The sequence below is a fragment of the Meriones unguiculatus genome, chromosome 1 (assembly GCF_030254825.1).
Source record: "Meriones unguiculatus strain TT.TT164.6M chromosome 1, Bangor_MerUng_6.1, whole genome shotgun sequence".
NCBI classification, from domain to species: domain Eukaryota; kingdom Metazoa; phylum Chordata; class Mammalia; order Rodentia; family Muridae; genus Meriones; species Meriones unguiculatus.
Genome location: NC_083349.1, coordinates 39,057,793 through 39,082,770, shown reverse-complemented (window position 1 = coordinate 39,082,770; position 24,978 = coordinate 39,057,793). Strand labels below are relative to the sequence as shown.

The 24,978-nt window shown below is 39.9% G+C and overlaps 1 protein-coding gene and 1 long non-coding RNA gene across 21 annotated transcripts in view; one reads left to right on the top strand and one right to left on the bottom strand.

Annotated features, from left to right (window-relative positions):
- Trpm3 (transient receptor potential cation channel subfamily M member 3) overlaps positions 1-12,439 on the bottom strand; it is a 539,859-nt gene extending 527,420 nt beyond the window's left edge. For 17 of the 18 annotated variants that reach the window (XM_060387459.1, XM_060387502.1, XM_060387548.1 and 14 more), the window contains exon 1: positions 11,998-12,435. In XM_060387459.1, the coding sequence (XP_060243442.1) occupies positions 11,998-12,174 (177 nt within the window). In that variant the 5' untranslated portion in view covers positions 12,175-12,435. Of the gene's footprint in view, positions 1-11,997 lie in introns of all 18 variants that reach the window. The other variant, XM_060387559.1, reaches the window with a different exon arrangement.
- Positions 12,364-24,978, top strand: part of LOC132655238 (uncharacterized) — a 56,137-nt gene continuing 43,522 nt past the window's right edge. Inside the window, exon 1 of one of the 3 annotated variants that reach the window (XR_009592974.1) lies at positions 12,364-12,478. This is a non-coding gene — a long non-coding RNA (uncharacterized LOC132655238). The remainder of the gene's footprint in view (positions 12,479-24,978) is intronic. The other 2 variants (XR_009592973.1, XR_009592972.1) reach the window with 2 other exon arrangements.

The following is a 24,978-nucleotide window of genomic DNA, read 5'->3' as shown; positions in this document are numbered from 1 at the left end:
GTCCTTAGACATTTTGATATAATCTCTGAGTGATGACATCTATAGAAGAACTGAAAGTATATATTTCAAAGAGAAACGACAAGTATTTTGTCCATCGTGAAACAGTTATTCCACAACCAACTGATCTCAAGAAGCATAAACCACGGCAATGAACAAACGCTCCTTTAAGAATGGGGGCATGCTATGATATTCCCATCATCCCTCTGTAATTAAAACACAATAGCGCAGGGGTTTTGTTTAGCTTTAACCTGTGCAGATCTTGCGCATGCTGTCACTCCCTGTGAGTTCATGTGTGCATCAGTGCTGCTGCTATGTGGAGGACACTGCTTCATTGGAGTCGTCTGTCACGTCTACCTTTTACCATCTTCCTGACTCTGCTCCTGTACAGGTCATGTGCCTCACAGTCACTTTCTGCACATGGTCCAGTCATTGGTCCCTGTGTAAAGGGGAAGTGGACACAAAGTCCTACCCCAGGCAAGGCGCTGTTTGCAACTGATATCTCTTGGGAAAGGAACAATGAGGTTTCTCCACTGGAGTGTCACTGGTATAAACCCACATTCCATGCAGGCCCCATGCCCAGCAGGCCAACACAAAACAAACCTCAAGGCTGTGTGTGGAGGGAGTAGGAAGAGGAAATGGCTTTTTGCTTCACTTTGGCATTTTCTGTTTTATTAGGTTTGGTTTGTTTTGTTTGAATTTCTTTTGATAGAGAGAAATGAGGTTGGATAGGAAGGTGTAGGGGGGATTTGGGAAGAGGTAGGGGGAGGGAAAACATGATCAAAGTATATTGTATAAAAGTTAATTAAAAAAAGAAACATCCAGTTAAAAAATGTTACCTTATGTCACAAATGACAAACTATGTCCTTCAGGCTTTGTCCCTCTTACCTTCTATCTACCACTGGTAAGCTAAAAATACTTCACTTTTGCATTTAAAATTGTTATAAATAATGAGAATAAGAGCAATATTGGGTGACATTTGAAATTATATAAATTTAAATTTCTGTGCTCATGGATGCTTTACTGGGATGCAAGTCCACTCCTTTGTTATATACCCTCTTATGGCTGATATTGGGCCACAGTATAATAAATAGGGTTGTTTGTCACCATGCAGAGAGGGTCGCCTCCAAAGCAGCTGCAAAAGAGACTATCTGACCCACAAAGCCTAAAATATTTATGAACTGGCTTTTTATAGAAAAAAAAATTTTTTAACTCGCCCTGCTCTAACCCAAACCTCTCTCATTACACGTGATAAAACTGAGATACCAAAAGTAAAACTGTTCTTGACAACTCATCTTGAGTTTTAGTTGACTGCTCTAACACAGTTTAGTGCGGTTTACTGTCCATTTGATCGTGCTGAAGTTAATGACCAAGACTTAGCTCTAGTTATAGTGATCTTTAAATTAAATTAGATAGCCTTTTATGTAACTCCCTAATCAATCTCATACCCTTGCTCAAATGAGTGAATGCCATGCTATCGAGTTGGTACAGAATGTCTTTACCTACACATTGAAATGAACTTTGTGTTGCATTTTTCTTAATAGTTCTAAGTAGATGTTATTATAGAACAAAGCAATGATACAATTTAAATATTTTACTTGATACATCAATCAAACTGACACATATGTTCTGCTTTTAATTTGCAAAGCAACACTACGGAATGTTTACTTTCACAGAATCTGGCCAAATTTACTTTTTTTTTTTAAAAAAAAAAAAAACAAGAGGTGGTTAACAATAAAATGAGAAAATAATTTTATTCCATCTACATTTGTTGAATAGTAATTGACCAGTTAATTTTCCCAATGTAAGCCGAACTTCAGACTTCTCTAAAACAGGAAAGTACATCTAAAGTTAGAGCACCCCCTTCCCAAACCTAGGAATTATCTCTTGAGAGTCTAGAAAAAGTGAACGATCCAACCAAGACTTGAAATACCTGTCTTCAAAAAGGCGCTTTTGGAGAAGTTATTGTTAACTTAGGATGATGTTTCTAACAAAGCATGGAGACTGTTTTGATTGGCATAGTGAAGACTCTGCTTTGTATACAGTGTGTGGAAACCGAAGACACTGTTACAGGTCTTGCAGAGGTCTGAAAGCTCAGGACATCAGTAGTACTGAGGTCGAAAGGAAGTGCTTGGAACATTCAACACTGCAAATGTAACTGCCAGATCCTACATGGTCCAGCCATCATTCAGGCCACTACAGGCAAACACTTGTTAGCTGACAGCTCACTCTTTGTAACATTTTCATTCATCAAGAAGACAGACAGAGGTAATCCCACAGATAGTTACATACCTTTTATCTAGCCACATATGCTATTGACTTTCACCAACAACAGTGGATTATATTTTAAGAATTTTAATTTCTTCCACATGGTAGTCTATTTTTTTCTTTATTGGAACCTGATAACTAAGATTTCCACTTGCCATTGATATATAATAATCAATGTAGTGAAATAGCCCAATGTAATCAGAAAAGTAAGTCCCAAATCATGTGTACATTTAAATACTCACATATTTCAATAGGAAAGTGCCTATGTCATTGTCTCTAGATATTAGCCAAATGCTCAGTTGAAAGTAAATCAGGAAAGGTCACAACAGGATTAACACTATCCTTCTAATATTACTTTCTTTAGTTCACAGCTTAACCCAGCCAAGAACATTATTAAAGAAAAAACATTCTATTATCTACTAAATGAAGGACTGCGTTCACTCTAACACAATCAACAAAGGAGGTAATTGTCATTTTTCACTTTTATTTCAGTAAATATTGTGAAAACAGGCAACTGGTCTGAACTACTTATACTTAGTGTCTTCTTGAGTTCATAGTCATTTTGTTCTATTTTTACGAATTACTGGACTGCTTTCAGTACTGGACTGGTTTACTCATTCAGTTATTTAATCGTCCAATGTGGGCAACACATGAAGTAAATAACCCCAAGTTCAAATTTTTCTTTACTTGTCCAAAAATACCAAGGCACTGTAGTGCCATTTGGTCTTCTAAATGGCACCATCGCATGCTTGAATCCAGCACATGACTTAATTTCTTCCAACTGTCACCTACTCAAGCACAACTCATTTCATACCTACTATGTCCCAGGTTCTTTACTAAATGCCCCTTATACCAAAGTGAATGAAGTAGGATTCCTGCCTTCCAGATGATCTTCAGTATCAAGGTTGGGTGGAGAGAGGGCAGAGTGATTGATTTTATAAACATGCAAAAGAGGAGAAACCCATCTTGATTCTCGGGAAATATAAAAAAAACTCATCTGATTCACCTAAGTTGAGCATTGGAAGAATGGACAGAAATTGTTGAGGAGAAGGTGTGGTTCAATTTTCCAGGTATAGCAATCACATGTGCAGAAAGACCAACTATGAAGAATTCTACAATTAGAACAACATATGAAAGGCAGAGAAGTAACAGAGGCTAGATGATGCAAGACCTTACTTAATGGGTCAAGAAGTTCAGATTGTGTCCTACCAGACCCAGAGTCCCCATCAAAGAACAGCAGACACAGCCAGCCTCAGCTCACTTGCATCTTAAAAGGGCCATTCTGGGGGTGGGAGGGGAAGAAGGAATGCTTTTAGGTGGACAAGACTGGAGACAGTTATAGTATTTTGGGCCCCAAGAAACAAAGAGGCCAAATTTGGGAACTAGGAATAGATAGAAGGGGGTGGATTAGAGACAGGAGAAAATCTGGCAGGACTAATTGTCAGATTATGTAAGGCTAAAATGAAGTAACGCAAAAAGGTATCAACCTAGGATTTTTAGTTGGGGTGATCTGATGAATGAGTGACTCTAGCAAGCAGAAGGAAATCCAACGAAAAGAAGACTTGGGAGTTCAGCAAGGGCTAGGAATAGGCAAAAGTCAGACAACGTTCTTACGTTAATGTTTCCCTGTCATCCTCCACGAATGTGCATAGTATCTTAAGTGAAGAATGAGATACTGCCATCTCTTTCAGCCCAGGATGCTACTAATGGATTATACCTCTCTGGCATGTAAATCAGGTGTCCTGCATGATCCCTTAAAAAACAAGTGTAATAATAGTTCGTCGGTGCTCTGTAAGCACGAGAAATTACAAGGTGTGAATGAAGGACGAGCCTACATAGATGTATAGAAAGATGGTAAGAACTCTGGTTTTAATGATAAAATCAGATACGGAGGTGCAGTCCTGCCAGAGGCATAATTTAATGAGCCAATATCTCTGCACTGACATGTCATGCTTTAAAAGGGAAGAGCTTCAAATTTTATTATGCATACAATTGCTGGCGAAATGTAGATTCTCAAGGTCCTCCCAGCATTGCAATCTGGGTAGAATATTCAGAACTGGGTCTATGACAGACAGTCTTGGACCTCATTGAGAAATACCCCTTCAAGAGTTCTCTTTTTCTCATTCTCTCTCATTCCCTGCTTACTCTGTCTTTGTGACTTTCTCTCCTTCCCCTACTTTTCTTTCTTACTGCCTTAACCCATCCAGCCTCTATTTACCTATAGTGTAATTACATTTACATTAAATCTTAAAAATATTTATTATAGGAAAAGAAATACAATAGATCAATACTGTCTCCGAACTACAATTCCTAGGTATATGTCTCTGGAAATGAAGTAAAGCAGAGCCAAAAGGAGGAGCAGAATTCCCAAATGCTCTTAAATACAAATGAATGTGTTATAAAATGTAAAAGTCCTTTTCAAATGACCAAAATCAAATCATGTTCTCAGGAAAAAAAAAATAGACAGTTTTGCTTAGCTCTACTATCCCATAGTATAATATTTAATACAAGGCATCACTTAAAAATTCCATATGTGGATTTAATTTTAAATCTGATTCAAACAGAAGTACTGAATGTTATCTTCTGCCCCATGCCTGTCTAGAATCACTGGGTGCTTTGGTGACTATGGTATGGATCTGGTAGGTTGCTGGTGCCTCTTGCATTGTGGGCATCAGTTATGGCTGCCATTCTGGGGTGCTATCAAATACCATTGCAATCTAAAGGGCACATAGAATGCCCATCAGTCTTCAAATCCTATGGGGAATGTAACAGTCTTAATTACTAAGACTGTTTTGGGGAGCTCTGCACATAACTTTATCTCAAATAAATTCAAGAAGACATAAAATAGATCTTCTTTTATCCCATGACTTAGCCATACGAAAGAAAAAAAAAAGGAGACGTGATCATATAAATAAGCAGAAAACTAAAGAAATGAGGACAAACATCTCTTCAGATTACAATGCTACATTATCTTCAACCCAAAGCAGGGCAGCTGAACTCAATTTATTTCTCTCTGTGCATGAACTTTCATGATTAAATTTTGAAAACCTGTGAACTGTTTACTTCAAACCCTTTGCTTCCACTGTTGTCTAACACAAAATCTGTTCAGCCCAGATGCCAGCACCAGCTAGGCCATTGAATTAAGCTTCCCTCCAGCTCTGCTTCTCTCAATGTGGGGCCCATTCTTATAAGAGCTGTGGGCAACAGGCTCACTGGGAGAGCTAGTTAAAATGCAGATGACTGAGCCCAGAACTAGGTAAACTGCAAATTCTGGAACTTTGTCTACTTACTGAATCAATAACTCTGAGACTGGAAAGCCTGCTCTCCATGGTTCACTAGATGATGGTTAGTCTTAAGATTTCATGTATCATTTACCATTGAGTCATTATTCTGATTATTTAATACACATTTATTGAATACGTAGGATTAAAACACTTATTTATGTCAGTTAATGGAAAAGAAAGGATATAATCTTGCTGTCTAGAGTTCTGGGGCCAGCTGAGGTTATAACAGCCAGGAGAGGGTAGGCCTGGAAGCCACACTGAAGAGGCAGGAAGTCACCACAAAAGGCAGACACAGAGTTTGGCAGGAACACTGCTGTGACCCCATGCTTCCCTGAGTGAGGAGGCTCTGGACTTGGACATCCAGCCATTTCCTCCCTCATCCCCATTACCACACATTTTCATTCTTTTATCCACAATAGAGGAGACAGAGGTATCCAGAGCAATAAGAAGGTTTCTTCTGGCCTCAGAAGAAATTCCCCTCAGGCTGTTTGGGAACATTTCACAAAAAGCCAAGTCACATGGCATAGGGTGCAACATGAGTAGGGGCCACATTCTGAATTGCGTCACAGTCCTCAGAGCTTTCAGGGGGGCCACATTTCCCCCTTTCTATCATTTCTTTCTTAATTGTTTCTTAAAGGAATCAGAGTTTGATGTTCCATGAGATGAAAAGACAAAGGTTTCTTTATGTGCAGCATTAAAATTCTGCTTAACAACATACTTTCTTTTCCTGAAAACAATTATTTTTTTTATCCACAGCAAGCTCCCTGAGCCTTCTCACAATAACTTCATCATGTATAGACAGAATGAACAGGGATGCGTTTCATTGCTGGCTTGGCGTTAACTGCTGCTCACTACTTTGCTTCATTTGTGACCTTTCCTCACTAAGCAACAATCTGGAGTTTGCTCTTAGTCTACCTTTCATAGAAAATTCTGAATCTTTTATGAAAGTGGAAGACCTTTGGAGGTCCTTAAAAATACAAACTGAATGTTGGGAGTCATGACTCATGCCTGCAGTCCTAGCACGTGGAAGGTTAATATAGGAAGATTGTCCTATGTTTGAGGCCAGTCTCAGAGTAAGACTTCTTCTTAGAAGCATACAAATAAAAATAAATACTGAAGCGAATCTCCACATAACTGTTTGTTGAGAACTTGAGGGCACTAAGGAGAAGCTCTTGTCTGGAAGGACCATCACTGACAATAAACAACGTCTTGCTTTGCTTCAGGAACAGTATGATGAGCATGGCATAACTGTATAAGGAAATACAGAGCATAAAACTTCAGCCCTGATCTCATAGCTAACCACTGCTCTATCAAGTAGTTCCCTTTAGCTATCCAGGTAACGTTCATTAATTTTAAGATGTAAAATTCAGAAAGGAAATAAAAATAAAACAGGTGCTGTCTGAAGTCCAAAAGACAGGGCTGCAATGAGGGGACATTAATTGGTGAAATGATACATGGTTCAACAAGATTGGTAACATCACATTAAAGTCTAGTAACATAGACACGACACTACTATAAGTGAGTATCATTTACTTGAACGTTTTCTGTTACTAGGGCTTAAAGAGGAGCATATTGATGACTCTGTCTCTGACAAATTAAAGTCAGCAGGTGGCACATCTTTCTAGCTCACTAAAAAGACCACAAAGCAGGTTTGCCCTTTGTTCTTGGAACTTTTGTTCCTAGGTCCTGGGATGTCCATACAATCAGATACCAAAGACGGAAACTCAAAGATAATTCAAGGTTCTTCTTTTAGACACAAATAATCAATATAAGAAGCCCCTATACAATTTACTTTTATTTCTTTGGTCTTATCCCACGTTCTTAGATATTATCCAGGTCTCTAATCTCACTTCCCACTTAATTCATTGCCCACTTAACCACATCTCACTGAGTCAAGACCCTGCAGCCAGAGTAAGTGTACACTATGGGATCTGGCACTCACCTCACTGTAGACCTTACCCCATCTGGATTGGACTAATGGTTAAACTCTTTTTTTTTTTTTTAGAAGACAAGATCCTCCGTGCTTTGGATCTCTCTATTTATTATTTCCTTTCTTTTTCTTCCCCGCTAAAATGTCCAGTTCTTTAAGCCCAGATATAGTGTGTTTTTCCATTCCCAGGGAGCATGCAGGCCTCACAATAGGGAGTCCCCATAGGATCTCTTCAAGACTGAAACCCTTCCATGTAGCAGAGAGATTAGAGATTATGGAGCCTCAAGGTCACAGTGTTTGTTAGAAAGGCAATGGAAATTAAACACAGTGAAACTACCTTTCCCAAATAATTTATTATATATATATATACATATATATATATATATACATATAGAATGTATAGAGAGTATATATATAAGATTTAAGTCAGGTGTAATAGTGTGTGTCTTTCATCCCAGCACTTAGGAGGGAGGCTGAAGTAAGTGGATTTCTGTGACATAGGACTTATAGGATGACAGCCTGTTTGACATAGGACAGCTCCCAAGACAACCAGGGCTACACAGAGTGACCCTGTCTCAAAAGGTCAAAGAAAAAAAATGATTTTTTTAAAATTTTATCTCCGTGTGTGTGTGTGTGTGTGTGTGTGTGTGTGTGTGTGTGTGTGTGTGTGTGTGTGTGTGTGTGTGTGTGTGTGTGTGTTCTATTTATGGAAGCTTATATAGGCCAAAAAAAGGCATTGGATCCCCTGGATCTAGAGTTAAAGGCAGCTGTAAATCTCCCAATAAGAGTGTGAGGAATCAAACCCTGGTCCTCTGGCATAGCAGCAAGGCAAGTGCACTTAAATCACTGATCCCTTCCTTTATTCCATTTTTGACACTGCTCAGTCAAATAACATTGCTAAATATAAAGTGTCCAGTCTTTAGAGTTATACTGATTATGCTGTTCATTAATGAATAGACATAGATGTCTTTATTCAAAGCATGTTACATAGTTCTTTCTTTTGCTCCAATGCAACCCATTATCCAGAAAGCCTTCTCTTCAAAAAGCCTGCCAAGACTTCACTTCTAAGAAAACTCTTTGCCCTAAAAATAATCTTGAAACTCAACACAAGTTACCAAAATAAAATCTCCTAAATAAAACAATGGCAGAGACAGACCTGATAATGAATATGAAATATGCTAAGAACATTCTGTCACTGAAACCAAATTCACTTTTGTGTGTGTGATTAATGGTAGGATGAGGTCTTGAGCCACATAAGAATGAAGTAAACTACAGTAGAGGAGAAGTGGCCTGGAAAGGGTCCCATCTGCAAGGCATCCATTTCAAAGCAGGCTCTGTCTTTTGGCTATCATCACCCTGGGCCTGTCCAGACATTCATTTCCAAGTGTTATTTCCAAATGAAGCTCCAAATTCAGAGTGAGAGTCAGTTGGCATGTTCAAAATTTGCTTTGGGGTGGACAAATCAACAAATGAAATGTTTTCAGAAGGAATAATAGGTCCATTCCAACACTTGCAGGGATTAATTCATGTGTCAGGGCTGTCTTCTCCCTCTGATTCCTTCACAACACATTTCTACCAGGACATGGGAAATATATTTATGTAAATATATATATTTGTATATTATATTATATATTAAGCCATTTCTAACTGTGCATACAGTACCAAAGTAAATTAGCAAAAAAAAAAAAAAAAAGTAAACAAAAGTACTCTACCAGGGCATGGTGCCACACATCTTTAATCCCTGTACTCAGGAGGCAGAGACAGGTGGATCTCTGTGAGTTCAAGGACAGCCTGGTTTACAAAACTAGTGCAGGAAATCCAGGGTTATTATACAGAGAAACCCGTCTCAAAAAAGAAAAACAACAACCACAAAAATTACTCTGTACACTTTCAAGGGAAAAAAAAATGAGAATGGAAATTAGCTTGAACCTACGCTGCCAGCATTGGTGAGAGATCTGCATTGAGTAAAATCTAATGAGGCCATGATGCCCCACACTGCCTTTACTGACAAATCTCAGAGCATCAGAGAGGGCAAAGCATATCAGGACAGTTGAAAGATGAACAAAAATTACCTGTTGAGTGGGTGAACTGGCTTTGTTAGTTAAGGATTTCAATAACTCTAGATCCAGAAAACCCATCCAAAAATTAATATGGTGGTGGTAGAGTGGGGGAAGGAGAAGGTAGTCAAGGGTGAAAGGATGACAAAGTTGAAAGCAAGCAATGAGCTGGAAGAAAAACCATTATTAAGTAATTAATGTTTAGTCTGAGACAATAAGAATATTTACCAAAGGTGAAAATTATTACTTATGGGCTTCCAGTTTTTACTTGTAAGATGAAGCAGTGAAGAAAGCATAGGTACTACTAAGCAGAGCAAAAATGGGGCAATGATAGCCCAGAGGGGGAAACACACACTGTTGTGTTCACCTGGATGATACATTTGCTCATATTCAAAGGCATCTGGATGGTCCGGTGGTGAGTGTAGCTGCCTTCCAAAAGAAGTTGATACTTTCTGCCTAAATATGGCTAAAAAGGATTTGGCATCAGTTTATTTTTCCTTGTAAGATTTTGAAATGTGCTTACTATCTCAAGTCTCATGGAGTAGCCACACTCTCAAGCACACAGATGTCATTTTAGAGAGGAAGTTCTCTAATAAAATACCTCCCTCTTTCAGATACTGCAATCAGCAAAAGGAGGCTCACTAATGCCCTTTATTAGATGAAGTGTTATCAAGCCCCACATTAGTAAATGGAATAAATGGAAGGGTGCAGCTGGATGACAATGCAAGCATTGGTCTCCTGCTATAGGGTGTATGTGTGCTCATATGTGTTTGTGTGTGTGTTCAAGTTAAAAGATGGCAGAGCTCTTCTAAAAATAACAGCTCTATCTCAAATACAAACTTCTATCCTGTCTTTGTGAGGAGTATATTAATAACAGTTTCTATTTTAAAAATGAGCACTGATTAATAATACATTGAGTATTCATTAATAATATATACATATATCTGTTAAGACGAGTTAAAAAGCAAAACTTTGGGTTCAAGCCAGTGAATGGCATTAACTGAAAAGGTAGTTTTTATTGCACATGGGATCACAGAACTTGACTTTCTTAGTCACAGTTAATTTGTCAAAACATTTTTTCTTAGTCTTGATTGACTACAAAATCTGGAGGGAAACTCACATTCATTTGTTAATTCTCTGGCCTCATTCTTTTTCATGCCCTATTACACATGTTACTCCAATACAGAAAAAGCACGTATAAGTTTAGAAATCTCTCCCACTGCCTATGCCCCTAAATGCCCTCCCTTCCAAATATTCCTTGGGAAGCAAGTCATTGCCATGACAACCATAAGATGAGGTTTGAAGGGCACTTGGGTGCACACTGTAAAAGTTAATACCAGTTTGTGTTTAACAAGGTCAGGGAATCACAGACAATGGCTCATACTTGGTAATGAGACACCATTTAGCTATTTAGAATCATCTGTCCACATCAAACCTAACCAGAATATCACCTCAAAAAAAATTTTTTTTTCAGAGTGATTTATGCAGGGCTAATCCATCATTTCTCTACTGTAGCCAACTCCCTCTATGGTCACTAGTAATTAAATCAAAAGATCATATGTAATAGAAAAAAGGAGAATTAAGGACTTGCCTTGCCTGACAAACTTTAATGTGAAACCTTCAGCTATGCTTCTCCCTGCCCTCTGCTCCACAAAGGGTTAGCACGTTCTAAGCAATACTAGTATGCCTTCACACCTTGTGTCCTTCCTGTCAGGCAGGTGATGAAGGTAGATTCCTAAGGAGTTGTGAGGACCTTTTCAGTATCTTTCATACATCTGCTTCCAGAAACAGGAGCACTGTGGACACAACTAGCAACTGCAGCTCAGGTGTAGTAGAAATCTTTTGTGTAACTCAGAGCTAGAGACGGCTTCCTTCAATGTATGCGAAACAATACTTTTCTCACACCGACTCCGGTCTAGAAACCGAGAGACAGGAATTATCATGCCTTTAAAAAGTCCATGTGGGATAAGGTTCATTCTTTCTTTGTCTCTACCTGACTGACCACCTGGCCAGGAAGCTTTTAAAATAAGAAGGAGAATCCTTTGTTCTCTCAGGTTCCATTTAAGGGAAAGTGGGTCGAAGGGCTTCCCCAGGGAAAGAAAATGAGCTCTGGAGCCAAATGCAGGAGGGGAAGAGATTTCATGCCCACTATTATTCTCATCCTCCCAAATAAGAGAATTAATTGTTTGGCGGGCTAATGGTTAAGAAAGGTGGGGGTGCACGCAGGTAGCCCCATCCCTGAGACCATATCTAATTCCCTAGTGTGGCTCGGGCCATCCTGCAGGCTGGGTGGGGGTGGGGTGGGGTAGGGGTGTTGGGAACTCCCTCCAGCCATGGGTAACACAGCCCGGACTGCATGCATTCTCACGCCCCAGAACTGAAGTCCCAGCCCAAGTGCGAAGTTGGGCGTATAGACCTGAAAAGCAGAGTAAGCGCCATTCAAAGCAGCAAGTTACAGTACCTTGAGAAGTCTGACAGATGGGAGAAAGGCTGCGTGGCATAGCTTCCGGATGGTCCAATTTAGGGGTCGAGAAGCATCAGTCTGATTCATGACCCCTTCCAAATTCCACCGGGAAGACAAGAAATTGCAAATCTGGGCAGTGCCTAAAAAACAAACGGTCCCCCACGGCCCTGGCATCCCATGGTCATCTCCACACCTGCAAATTCCATTAGGGCAGAGGCTTCCTGGAACTTGGGAGTCTAGTCAAGTGGCGTTCCCTGAGCCCCTGAACCTTCTTAAGAAAGCCACCTCCCCTCTCCCTGCAGCCGTGCTCAGGCATACCAAATGTGGCCGAATGGAGGCACACTGCCTGCTGCTTCGGGGAGGGGATGCTTGATTTCGAAGGAGAGGGACAGCCTGCACAAAACAGCCTGTGGTCGAGTCAGAGGAGCCTGCTCCAGAATGCGCGCTCCCTCTCCTGCACTCCTCCCAGCAAACGCAGGTCAGGCGTTGGGGGGGAACCTGGGCCATTTGCTTTGCTCTCTCTTTTTTTTTTCTTTTTTTTTCTTTTTGAGGGGGGGCCATTGGGAGGGGGGAGTCAGGAGGAGAGCAAAAAAAAAGCAAAATGAAGCCAAAAGGAGAACTTGTACTTTCTTGCACAAAGCATCTTTGAGGGGCTGGAAACTGGCGCAGGGGGAGGGGCTAGGGCACCAGGAGGGAGAAGGGATGCCTCAGAATGATAAGATAAATGCTTCCTTTTTTATTTGTGTGACATAATAAATTGAGAGCTATCGTAAAATGGATCTATAGTAAAAAGGAGATTCCTGCTGGGTTCTGAGGTCTTTTATTAACTGTGACTGACAAGTCTTCACTCTGATCCAAGCCGGGTGGAGAGAGATGATAGATGGTCAGAGGCTGAGTCAAACTCGCGCGCACCCACGCGCGCGCGCGCGCGAATACACACACTCACACACTGGGAACTATTCCTGTCATAGAAAGCTGTGCGGGAAAAAAAAAAAATACATTTGTGGCTTACCTTTTTAGTAATAGTAGTTTCTAAATTGGGGGATATCCCTGAAAGATAGAGCTTCTCTGAGACAAAGTTTAACCCTTAAAGTGCCGTGTGGGTTACTGCCCACAAAAGATGGTTTCCTCAAGTGAGTATTTCCCCTCTTCACATTAATTTTCTAAGCAGGCTTTAAGAAAGTGTAGCTGCATTGGACTACACAATTTTTTAAGCTCCCATGGTGAAAGAGACTAAAAAGGAACTTTTCCATTTCTAAGTGAAATTAGCTAATTTCACTTAGAGAGAGAATGGAATCTCAGGAGGGCTGGGAGGGTTGATATGCCACACCCCTTACTTGGACCACCCACTCTCTCCAGGCATCAAACTTCAGCGGTAATACTGACTGAAGAATCTGTCCTGGAGAATCCCCACACCCTCGCCCTTCAAGCCTTCCCAGGGTACTTAAAATTTCCACCTATTTTCTTCTGAGTGACTGTAGAGATTTTCCATTTTTAATTAACCAGAAGAAATGGGTAACAACCCCGCCCCTTCCCATTCCAATGCCTACTGGGAGAAAATCCAGGGTACTTAGAACAGATGTGAGACAAGGCTGCATTTTAGGATCAAGAACAAAGAATGTAACAAACGCCTGGCATTTGTGTCACTGCACCGTTTCCTGAAGTGCTCCAGAGTCAGAGACTCAGAGTATTACAGAACCACTGATTTGAACATAAAAATGCATGCATCAGATTAATTTCTATTAAAGCAGTATTAACTTAAGAGAACTCACAGGGTTCATTTTTCTGTCATCATCCTATTTCCACCACAGGAAGAAGGACATTTCAACACGTTAACAGCTGGGGTGTAGATATGTAAGGCACGGTGTTGGACACTTTACACCGCGTAAATTCATACTAATGCCGGTGCTCCAAAGAAGATGCTATGGTCATATCCCTATTTCACAGATTAAGCAAGTGAAGTCCAGAGAAATTAATCATGTCTAGTACAGATAGCAAAACTGGAACCTGAATTAGAGTCATTTTACTGAGCTGTAAAGATACACTTTCTGTTCTGTTTCTTTCATAATTTGAGATGACAATAAAACTTCTATCTCTATTTTTCTGGTCCTATAATCTGACGTAAGAATTGCAAACAAAACAAAATAAGATGGAATGAGAGCTTAGTATGTTTCCCACATGTGGCATGTCACTGAGGTTTGTTTTATCCCCTAAGTCCTAAAAATTAGGTTTCAGAGGCCACAGTGAAATCCTCACCCCGGCCTTGCACAATTTTCTTATCTCCTCTGTGCACTGGAGTCTTTTATCTCGGAGATGGAGGGAACCATACAACAACTACAGATTCAGGTGTGAAACCAAATGAGTTCCGAGCAGCAGCGAGGAATGGAATGCAGTGCTTGGCATATATCCCAGGCCCCTCCCTCCATGATTCACCTTCTAGGTAGCTTGTTCCTGTCCAACACTGGGAATCCACTGACGTTTCTCATCACGGGTACTTTCTGTGTGTTTGCAGTACCAGGGGATGAGATCAAGCAAGACAAATTAAAGCTGGATGCTTTCTCTGAGTTATGAAGTCTAATAAATGAAGTAGGCTGCAAAAGCAGGGAGGCTTTCCCCGGGCTCTTCTTACAGAATGGTAGTCAACAGATGGCAAAATATTGCCTTGAGCATGCCCACCAGGGTCCAGCATTTCTTGGCTACTAAAGACCCTTTAGTGGTTTCTTTAATTGTGAGAAGTCAGCTGCTGGGGAAGGCAAGAATATTACAGTTGCCTCCTCTTGCCTCTCACCGTTCTGAAGTATTAAGAACACCACGAAAATGAAGGCATCCTTCTAAAACCACAGCCTTTGATCCTCTTAGCTCCTTTAATTTTTAAGACTAACTCTGGTCAGAAACATAGTTAGGGGTTGTGGAAATGAGGAAGCAGGAGGTGTCACTTCCTCTCTAGTGGTAATTAGAAGGATGAATACAAAACCTTCAGGGAGTGGATTTAGAGGCTACACAGCAGAGATAAAGATCAAAAGGATGAGTGGTTTAAGGAGGCAACCTCCCATCACTGGAGTAATTTGTGCCAGGATTATTTGCTGTCAAATATCTAAAGAGGGGGTTTTCAGGACCCTCCTTCTCATTCAGAAGAATTTTTTTTTTATTCACAATGAATGAGTTCTGCCATGTTTTAATAGAGGCCCCTAAGAGCGGAAAACAAAACAAAAAATACAGAAAGTAGCCTTGTCAAGGCAGATTGTGTCTCACACATCCACAATGCTCACTTTAAAAGTTATTATTGTGAGTGTTTACGAATCTTAATGATCAGATTACTTCTTAGTACTCCTAAAAATAGCAAACTAGGTGTGTTAAATTTCTGTGTTCTAAAGTGTGTCTTTGAACATATTTTCATTCTCTTTTATACTATGTAAGCCCTCTTCCCATTGCTCAGTCTCTGTGCAGTTACTAAGACATAACAATAGATTATATTTTATCCTTCAAGACCATGTTACCTTGTCAGGAAACCCAAGACAGTTTGATAGAACGTTGTATCATACTCAGCCTTCTTGATAGCTCTCTAATATAGAGAAACTAATTTTGAAACTGAAGGACACAAGGAAATGAATGGTGAACAGGTAGATCAGAATGTTTGAAGCCCTCCTCCTCAAATGCTTTAGATGAACCACATTATCCTAGTTCTATCGCTGTGATAAACACCATGACCAAAAGCAACTCAGGAAGGAAAGGGTTTATTTGGTTTACAGGTTATAGTCCTTCATGAATGGAAACTAAGTCAGGAAGTCAAGGCAGTAACCTGGAGGCAGGACCTGAAGCAGAGGCCCAGAGGAGCTCTGCTTATTGGCTTGCTCAACCTGCTTTCTTATACAGTTCAGAACCATCTGCTCAGGGTAGCACTACATACAGTGAGCTAGGGATTACTGCATAAGAAAATGCCATACAGGCATGCCCAAAGGCCAATGTAATGGAGGTAATTCCTCAACTGAAGTTCTCTCTTTCTAGGTACCCAGTTTGTATTAATGTGACAAAAAAAAAAAAAAATCAGCACACACACTGTGGTGGTTTGAATAAGAATGACCTCCACAGGCTCATATGTTTGAGTATTGGCCCCCATTTAAGTGAAATGTTTGGGAAAGATTAGAAGGTGTGTCCTTAATGGAAGAACTATGTCACTGGCATGGACTTTGAGGTTTCTCTCTCTGCCTTAACATTTGTGGACATGATGCAAAAAGCTCTCAGCTACTGCTCCAGCACCATGCCTGCCTGCCATGTTAGTCATGGACTCTAACCAATCTTCTGAAACTATAACACCAACAAAATATTCTATAACTAGCATTAGTCATGGTGTGTCTTTTCAGCAAGAGAAAAGTAACTAAGACAGAAGTTGTTACTAACAAGGAGTAACTGGCCTGATCATGCTGTTTTTGCAAGAATGTGGAAGACTTTGGGACTTTGGGTTAGGAAAGCATTTGAGTGTTACAGGCAGGGCTTAATGGGCAGTCCTAGGAGGTGCTTGGAAGATAATAAACTCTTCCTCTATAAGTTGCCTTGGTTATGGTATATCTTCACAGCAAAAGAAAGCAAGAAGACACACATCCAGACAAAAATGTTCTGAAGTAATTTTTTTTTTAATTTTACCATTGGTATCATTGAACATATGAGCATTAGTTGGATGTGTATTTCAGGAGCTTTTCTTTGAGTATGGTCTGCAAAGGGCTGATGATATTCCAACATTCAGGAGAAGTATGGAAACCAAACAGTGTTACCTCTGTATGTATCTTCCTCCACCTCAAACTTCTGTAGTAGTAGTAGAACATTCTCCTTCCTTATACTGGTCATAACTCATAGCTGTCTCTTTTCTTTTTAAAAGTACATTTTTATTTATGTGAATGTGTTTGTGTAAGTATAATCTCTCTCTCTCTCTCTCTCTCTCTCTCTCTCTCTCTGTGTGTGTGTGTGTGTGTGTCTGTGTGTGTGTGCTTATAGAGGCCATAAGACAATTTTGGAGCTCCTGGAGATGGTGATTATCAGCTGCCTAATGTGGGTGCTGGAAACTTACTTGGGTCCTCTGGAAGAGCAGCAAGCGCTGTTAGCTGCTGCTGAGCCATTTTTCTAGGATTCAGTTCATAGCTTTCTTGTTTTCTGCTAGCTCAATAGTTTTGTCAAAAAGATCATTTGTGTTGAGAACATTATGGTAATTTACATTTTTGTCTGAAAACCATGTGTTTTTGTCAATGTTTCTTTTCTTTTGTAACTGTACTCAGAGCTATAGAAATTTTAGGATTTCTCTAATTTTTTTAAATAATATCCTTTAAAATATGAAATCTCATCATAGACTCTATTGATCTATAACACTGTTATTAATTATTTCCAAATATGTTGTTCTTCAACTAGATTAAATAATTTTCCCCTTTGGGATTCTTTTATAGATAATAGATTCTGAAATAGATTAAACTATATTAAAATAAATTAATCATCTTAAAAACTAGCCTAAGTAGCATTTGTTTCATATAAAACCAAAAATATCTCAATGAGATATTTTTATACAACTCTACTTTTCCTCCAGCACTGGGTTGTTTTCCTGCCTGCTCCCCATCCTCCACATAAATGCCTCCAGTAACATGGACTGGTGAGTCTTTGAGGCACATCATTGCATGGTTGGGCAGCTTCAACTGACAGGAGTTCTTCTTAAGGCTGTGGTGAAATGTACCTCTTCATGACTTCTAAGTCAAGTTGTCTTTCCAAGACCAGTACCCAAATGCCATTCTGGACTGCACTCAAACAGACCTATGTAGCTTTCGGTCTCTCTACAGTAGACCATTCTGCTTCCCACCATGGCATGTTGTAGGACATCCTTTTCAGGGCTGTAAGAATGAAGCCTCTTTGGAGATGCATTAAATACTGTGTTGTGGGGGTACTTAAAATAAAGTAATGTTTTAATCCTCTTAAATCCTTTCAAATATTTTCTACAAAGGCCTTTTAGGGAGGTTTGAAAGAAAGTCACTTACAATTTAGCCTCTTCTGAAATTGTCACCAGCAAGACTATGCAACGATGACTTTAAATAGCAGCCCACATACACAGAAAACTGACATTCTATACACACAGAGGAAAGGAGGGAGGGAGGAAGAGAGGGGGATGAAGGGATGAAGGATGGAGGGAGAGAGGGGATGGATGGATGAAGGGAGGGATGGAGGGAAGGAGAAGAGGAAGGAGGGAAAGAAGGAAGAAGAGAGAAAGGATGAACTTAAACTTGAATTGATAACTATAGATTCATCTTGCAGGGAATGTAGGTTGCACTGGGCTAATGGGAATCCCATGTTGGTAGGAGGAAAGCAGCCTTTTACGTGTCGTCATTTGATAATTCTGACACCAGACTTAGTTTGTCTGCCTTTTATTCACTACATGGACCTGAATCAGCTGCATCTGCCATCAAAGCTTTAGTTTCTCCATCCAGAAGCAGGGTCCACTATACTGTCCATATTTGGGGAAAATATAGAGGCAATGAAAACTTCATGTGACTACAATTATTGTTAACATTCTTAATATGAGATACCATGTTCAGTGGCTGTGATGGTAGTTCACCCCAGTGGTTAAGGGCAAGAACCAGGTACCAAGTGGCCTGGATTTAAAGCCCAATTTTACCGTTAATAAGACAATCTGGGATTGTCACTTAATCTTCTTAATCTTATGGCACTTTGATGTCTTATCAGCAAACTGGGAATAATAATGCTAATTTGGATTAAAAGAATATCATTTAACTAGATATTAATAGGTGCAGAGGCCACAGAAGAGGCCTGTTACCACGGTTCAAAATTATTAGTACTTTGTGATTACCCTATCTGAAGTAACAGGCGCTGTCCAGCCCATTGCTGCTGCTCTAAAGAAGCAAAGTAACATCAAAGGAGGAAATCACGTTTGGGTCATAGATGGGGAATATTCCCAAGTGTTCACAACGCATGCTAAAGAAGAATCAAAGGAAAAATATCTTAAATGTGTATTCATGTAGAAGGAGCCACTTCGGTGAACCAGAGGATAAACACCCTCACACCTGACTTCCCTGACCCCTGAATAAAATATAAAACTAATATATGAAAATGCATCACTTTGGAGAATTAAAAATATAAAAACAGCTCATAGTTCACTAAGAACAGAAACCACACCTGCTAAGTGGAACATATAAACCATGCCCCCTCCTCCCAAGACTCAGGGATCATTGTAGAAGAGAATGTGGACAGAGTATAAGAGCCTGAGGCAATGGGGGACTACAAGGAAGCAGTGGTTTTTGGACATGTCAAGGCTCTGCACATATGACCTTAGAACAGCGGTGACAGCATGCCTAAGACCTGTGCAAACCCAAGCCAAAACAAATCCCATCAGCGAGAGGAGAGTTGGGCGTGAAGTCCTACCCCTAATGGGGAAGCTATTGGCAACTAGAAGCTGCTGAGAGAAGATGAGTCCGTCCTCTCTAACAGTAAGACCCCGGTAAGTTCACCATGCTCTAATAGCAGGCCACATAAACAAGAATATTTGGGCAGCACACATTGGTCTGCATGGGTCAACACACACATGTGTGCGTGCACACACACACACACAAACACACAAACACACAAAATTGAGTGGGTAGGAAAGGGGAATTGATCTGTTGATCCGTGAAGAGCTAAAGAAGAAAGGTAAATAAGATCAAAACACCTTACGTGAAATTCTCAAATAACCAATTAAAATATTGTTTAAAAATCATACTCAGACACATAAAATGTACAGCAAATTTCAAAGGCCGGGAGCTAACATACACCCACATTTAGCTTTGAAATCCTATTACTTTCATTCACAACGGGGATGAGTTTTTGCAAGGATTTGAAAATTTTAATGAGTCCACGGAGCCTTGTTAAAAGAGTAAGAATCTGAGATGTTCATTTTTAACTACTTCATGGTCACAGTTCCCTGATAACTGTTATGATTCTATTTGGCACCTCAACTGTCTTCTCTCTTCTAAGCTTAGACATGTGCAACACAGGTGTATACAAACAGTTACATCTCTGTGTATAGAACACCTCAGACAAATTTGGTGTGAAATTAATCAGCTTTACCAAGTTGGTAATAAACCCACGAGTTAATACCTGTGGGTTCGGGAGACTTAAGCAGTCAATCTCCAATTCTTGCCTAAAGAAATTGTATCTGTTGAAGAGAATCTCAGAAAGTCACTGGTAATAGTGTGGCTTAAGAAAGGTGTAGGCCAGGGGATACCCAAACATGCACATGTTCAAGCTCAAACATTACATATATCCCCACAAATGTGCTGTGGTTCTCACCAATGAGAGCACAGAGGTTGCTCCAGCTGCGCATTGTGAATCTTGTACATCCGATGCTGATGACCAGCCACACATTAGAACATACGGTCTGCTCACCTGGGAATCAGAGACATACTGCGAGCTGGAAAATCCTCAAGGTGGTGGCATGGCTTAGGAGAGGAACTTCATGATAAAAGCTAATAAAAATGCTACTTATTGTACTTGCTATTTACTTTCCTAATTCTTCCAGAAGTGGTTTCATTGTATTTATTCTGTTACCTTATTTTCAACATCAGTGAGTCTTCTTCATAGTAGCCCAGGAATTAGATGCTTTTGGTTGGTTGGCCAGTGTTGGCTTTGGTTTTTATGGTGTTCCTTTTGTGAATGCATGGATTTTTGAAGCCAGGGTGAATGGGATTTGAAATCCTGTTAAGTTACCTGGCAATTAATATAATTTTATGAGTCTCAATCTTTAAAACAGATAGGGCTGATTACAACAATGCCAACATGATTGACAACTTGTTGCATATTAACTGCACAGAGCATGATGTACCGAGAACACAGTTTATGTCTCCTAACACACTCAGGACATTTGTACCATTGTCTTAATATTATGAACAAAAGAACAGTCTCTCAAGTTGATAATCCTTCAGGATATCTTCTGATGCATGGTAGCCTTAAATCTAGGTCCATCTGATTCTATTATCTATACTTTTACCTATTACAAGATACTGATGGTAGTTTTAAAGGAAAAGGATGCAGTAAAGTTCTTCCAACTTTCCATAAAGAAACCAGCATTAGAGATATTTAACCTGAACTGAGACAGAGCAATCCTGGAGCATTCACCCAGTGCTGGGCAGCACAGCCAGGCCATGAGTCATTCAATGGCTCTGGCTTCTGTTTTCACCATTGAATCTTACCCCCTTTCCACATTGGTACTTCCAGTAGGTGGAACTCCACAGTGAGATGAAGACTGTCCATACCCATTTTGGCATGCCCAATATTTATTTAACAGCTCTCTTTTGACATGGAATTTATGAAATGGAAAAGAATGCTCCTTCAGGGTTTATATGGCAGGTTCAGTTTTTCCTACACATATAAAATTGTTTAATTATTGTTAATATGCACTTTTAATTCCCATATACATTTTTTTAGATGAGGAAACCAATGTTTAACTTAAAATTTGAAGATGTACACAAGTTTGTCCAGCAAGTTTCAGGGCCAAGGTGAGGTCTGCCATTTTAGATACTTAAAACAACAGGTGGCTTCAGCTACACAATGATGCACTTGGGCCAAAACTATATGGCTATGACAGCCAATAAAAATCCAAGATATCTATGCAATCATTTAAACATAGTTTTGATAATTTTTCAAGCTTACTTGATTGTTATATGAGGCACTATAAGAGAAAAAGAGGGATAATGTTTCTGGCAGGGGGAAGAATTTATCTAATAGTTGTTTTGGTAAATAATAGGAATGAAACTTTTACATTAAGATTCATGGAAAATAGTAGAAAAGGAGGCAGAAAGACTGCAAGAGCCAGAGGAAAGGATCAGGACGCCTGCTGCCAGATACTGTGTTCTAAACATGACAAGAAAGTTGTACCCATGACATCTCAACAACATGGTTGCTTAAACAGGACCTACGTAATGACAACAGCTGACATACACTGTGGACCCAGGGGCATTTTATAAGGTCCTATCGTTAGATAAAGAGCTACAGTAAATCAATAGCTCCTGAGAGAAGGAAAATAAATCTAATTCAGAAGAAAAATAGTCCAGTACAAGTGGTCAAACCTAAACAATACACATATAGGCTAATGCTAAATGGACTCAGCAGGAATATAAATATAATTCATAAATATACACACACATATGTTTATATGAAATCTTAAATTTGAGTGGGAGTCAGAGAAGGACATTGGAGGAGTGGGGAAGAGAGAGAGGCAAGAGTAGAAGTGATATAAATGCAGTACTCATATAGGAAATTCTGAACAATAAATACAAAATAAAAAGTAGGTAAAAATTATAATGTAGATGCTTCTTCTCTTGCTCCTTATTTAAGTGATATGCAAATACACGGACAGTTACAGATCAAGTGAAAGAAGGGTGAATTTCATTTTATAAAACTATTCAAGTTTTAAAAAGATCAAGTCAAGTCACCCTTCATGAGTGAACCCATCCTGTCCTCTCTCCTGCCCTCTCTATGGGGTTGAGAGACGACCTGCTGCCCACCTTGGTTTTCAGTATCATGACTCACTGATTCTACTCCTCTTTTCAGCCTTAACTCTGGACCGTTTTCTCCACTCATCATACTTCTTTAAGCTTCAAGTTTTCTTATCACAAGATTGTTGTGTGTGTTCCCCACTCTGCCAGTCCCTTCACAAGGCTGAGAGCTGAGCTTGAGGATAATCTTTGAGAATCCTTCCAGCTCATCCCTAGCAGTTCCTCAGCACCTAGCACATCTCCCTCCTTGAATCCTTTTCTACCTTTTATAATTTATAACTGTTTAAATGGGTGATAAACTCCCTTTTGGTCCCCACCTCCTATCTGAATGTCTACTAGATCACAGTGTACCAGATCACAGCAGAGTTTCTGGAACATGTTGTGAAATCAATCCAAGTCTGTTGGCTACAGAATGAACAAGGAAGAATACGTGGACCGAGGCCCCCTACACATATGAGGCAGATGTGAGGCTTGGTTAACATGTGGGTGGGTCTCTGACAATGGCAGTAGGAGCTGTCTCTGACTCTGCTGCCTGCGCTTGGATACCTTTTCCTTAGCTGGGCTGCCTTGTCAGGACTCAGGGGAAGAGGATGTGCTTAGTCTTGCTGTAGATGCCAGGGTTGGTTGGTACCCACTGGGGGTTCCCTTTCTCTGAGAAGAAGAAGAGGGGAGGAACAAAGGGAGGGCAAGAAGGTGGGACTGGGAAAAGAGGAGGGAGGGGGCCAGCATCAGGCTGTAAAGTGACTAAATAAATAAGTAAATGAAAAAGAAAAGAATAAGTGGACTAGGCGTATTTATTATAACCATTTCTTCCAGGTCATTTAGGAAAGTCTCATGTTGCATAGTGTTTATTAACAGACTGAAATTTTCTTCAGGCTCTTTTGGCTTCTTTCCATCCTAACCTCATAGTTCTTAAAAGTCAAAGAACTGCCACTAAAAATTAATGAAAGCAAAGCCCTACAGGCTCTTACGTCAACTACGGAACAAGCTCTAAGCACAGAGGTTCTTGGTAAAGAGAAGCAAAATGAGCAACAGGGAAATGTAGGCATAAGCAACGATCTGAAATAACTCCTGCGTAAGAACCCAGTTACCACTACTCATAGCCTAACCATGTCAGACACCCCTTGTGAAGACAGTAACAGCTTAACTCTCTTTTTGAATGCGAGCCCGTACTTTTTATAAATATAAATCTCTATTCAAAAGTGTAAGCAGGGGATTAGGGAAGGGGCATAGAGGGAGAAGAGGGAGGGTGGGTGAGACTGGGAGGAGATGAGGGAGGGGGCTACAGATGGGATACGAACTGGGTAAACTGTAATCAATCAATCAATCAATCAATCAATAAATAAATAAATAGTTTGCTATAAAAAAAAAAGTGTAAGCATAGTCACCTACATACCAGCAGTAGCAACCAGATAGATTCACAGTAAATAATAATGATAATGGTAATAATACTCTAATATTGGTTCCTCACAATCATATATTTCTTCCCCACAATTATGCTGACATGTTGGTAAGAAAGTTGAAACTACTAACTTTGTTTTACAGATGAACAGGCAGGCACATTGAGCATGGCTTGATTTTCCCCAGCCTCCATGTCCCTTGTTCCTTTCACTAGGCTGTGTGACCTCTTCATAACAAGGCTGGTTCTTAGAGTGAACCATATACAAGTCTTCTTTCAGAATATAGTCTTCAGAAAAAAAAAATTAATGGTCTACATAGTTGCATGGATAAATCTCGAAATCATGAAGTTCTAGAAAAGATGAACCAAGAGTTACGGAAAAGAGAATCATGGTTTGGTTGCCAGCAATTGTTGAAGGGAAGGATCAACTAAAAGGCCATAATGACTCTCCTGAGAGTAATGGAAACATTCTATTTCAGTTCAGCGGGAGATACTTAACTTCTGACATTGCTAGAGTTCAGCAAATGGCACATTAAAGTTGATGAATTTTTGCACATAATAAGCTAGATAAAATATTTTCCCTCTTATATAATAAACATTTTATTGTTGAAAATAAAAAGACATTTAACCACTGAAACTACAGTTTACATATGTAATGGTCCCAGAAGTCCATGTTTTAAAGGTTATTAGGGTGCCCTTGTTAAGAAGTGATGAGACTGTTTGGGGGTGGGCACTATTTCAAGTCTTTGGTCCCTGAGGACATTTCTTGAGGAGAAAACCTAGAATGTAATTCTCTCCTCTCTCTTTTGACACAGTCATGCGGCGAATGGCTTCGCTCGGCCACGAGCCTCCACCATAACATTCTGCCAAAGCAGATAACATTAACCAGTCAAGAACTAAAGCCCCCAAACCTGTAAGCCACAATAAAGTTAATTACCTTAGGTTTCTGTGATAGTAGCAAACAGATGGCTATCGAACTTACAATTCCTGATGTGTTTTTTTTAAATATTTAATCTACTATTTTAGATATAATAATTCATGCACATCTGACTATGATTGTAT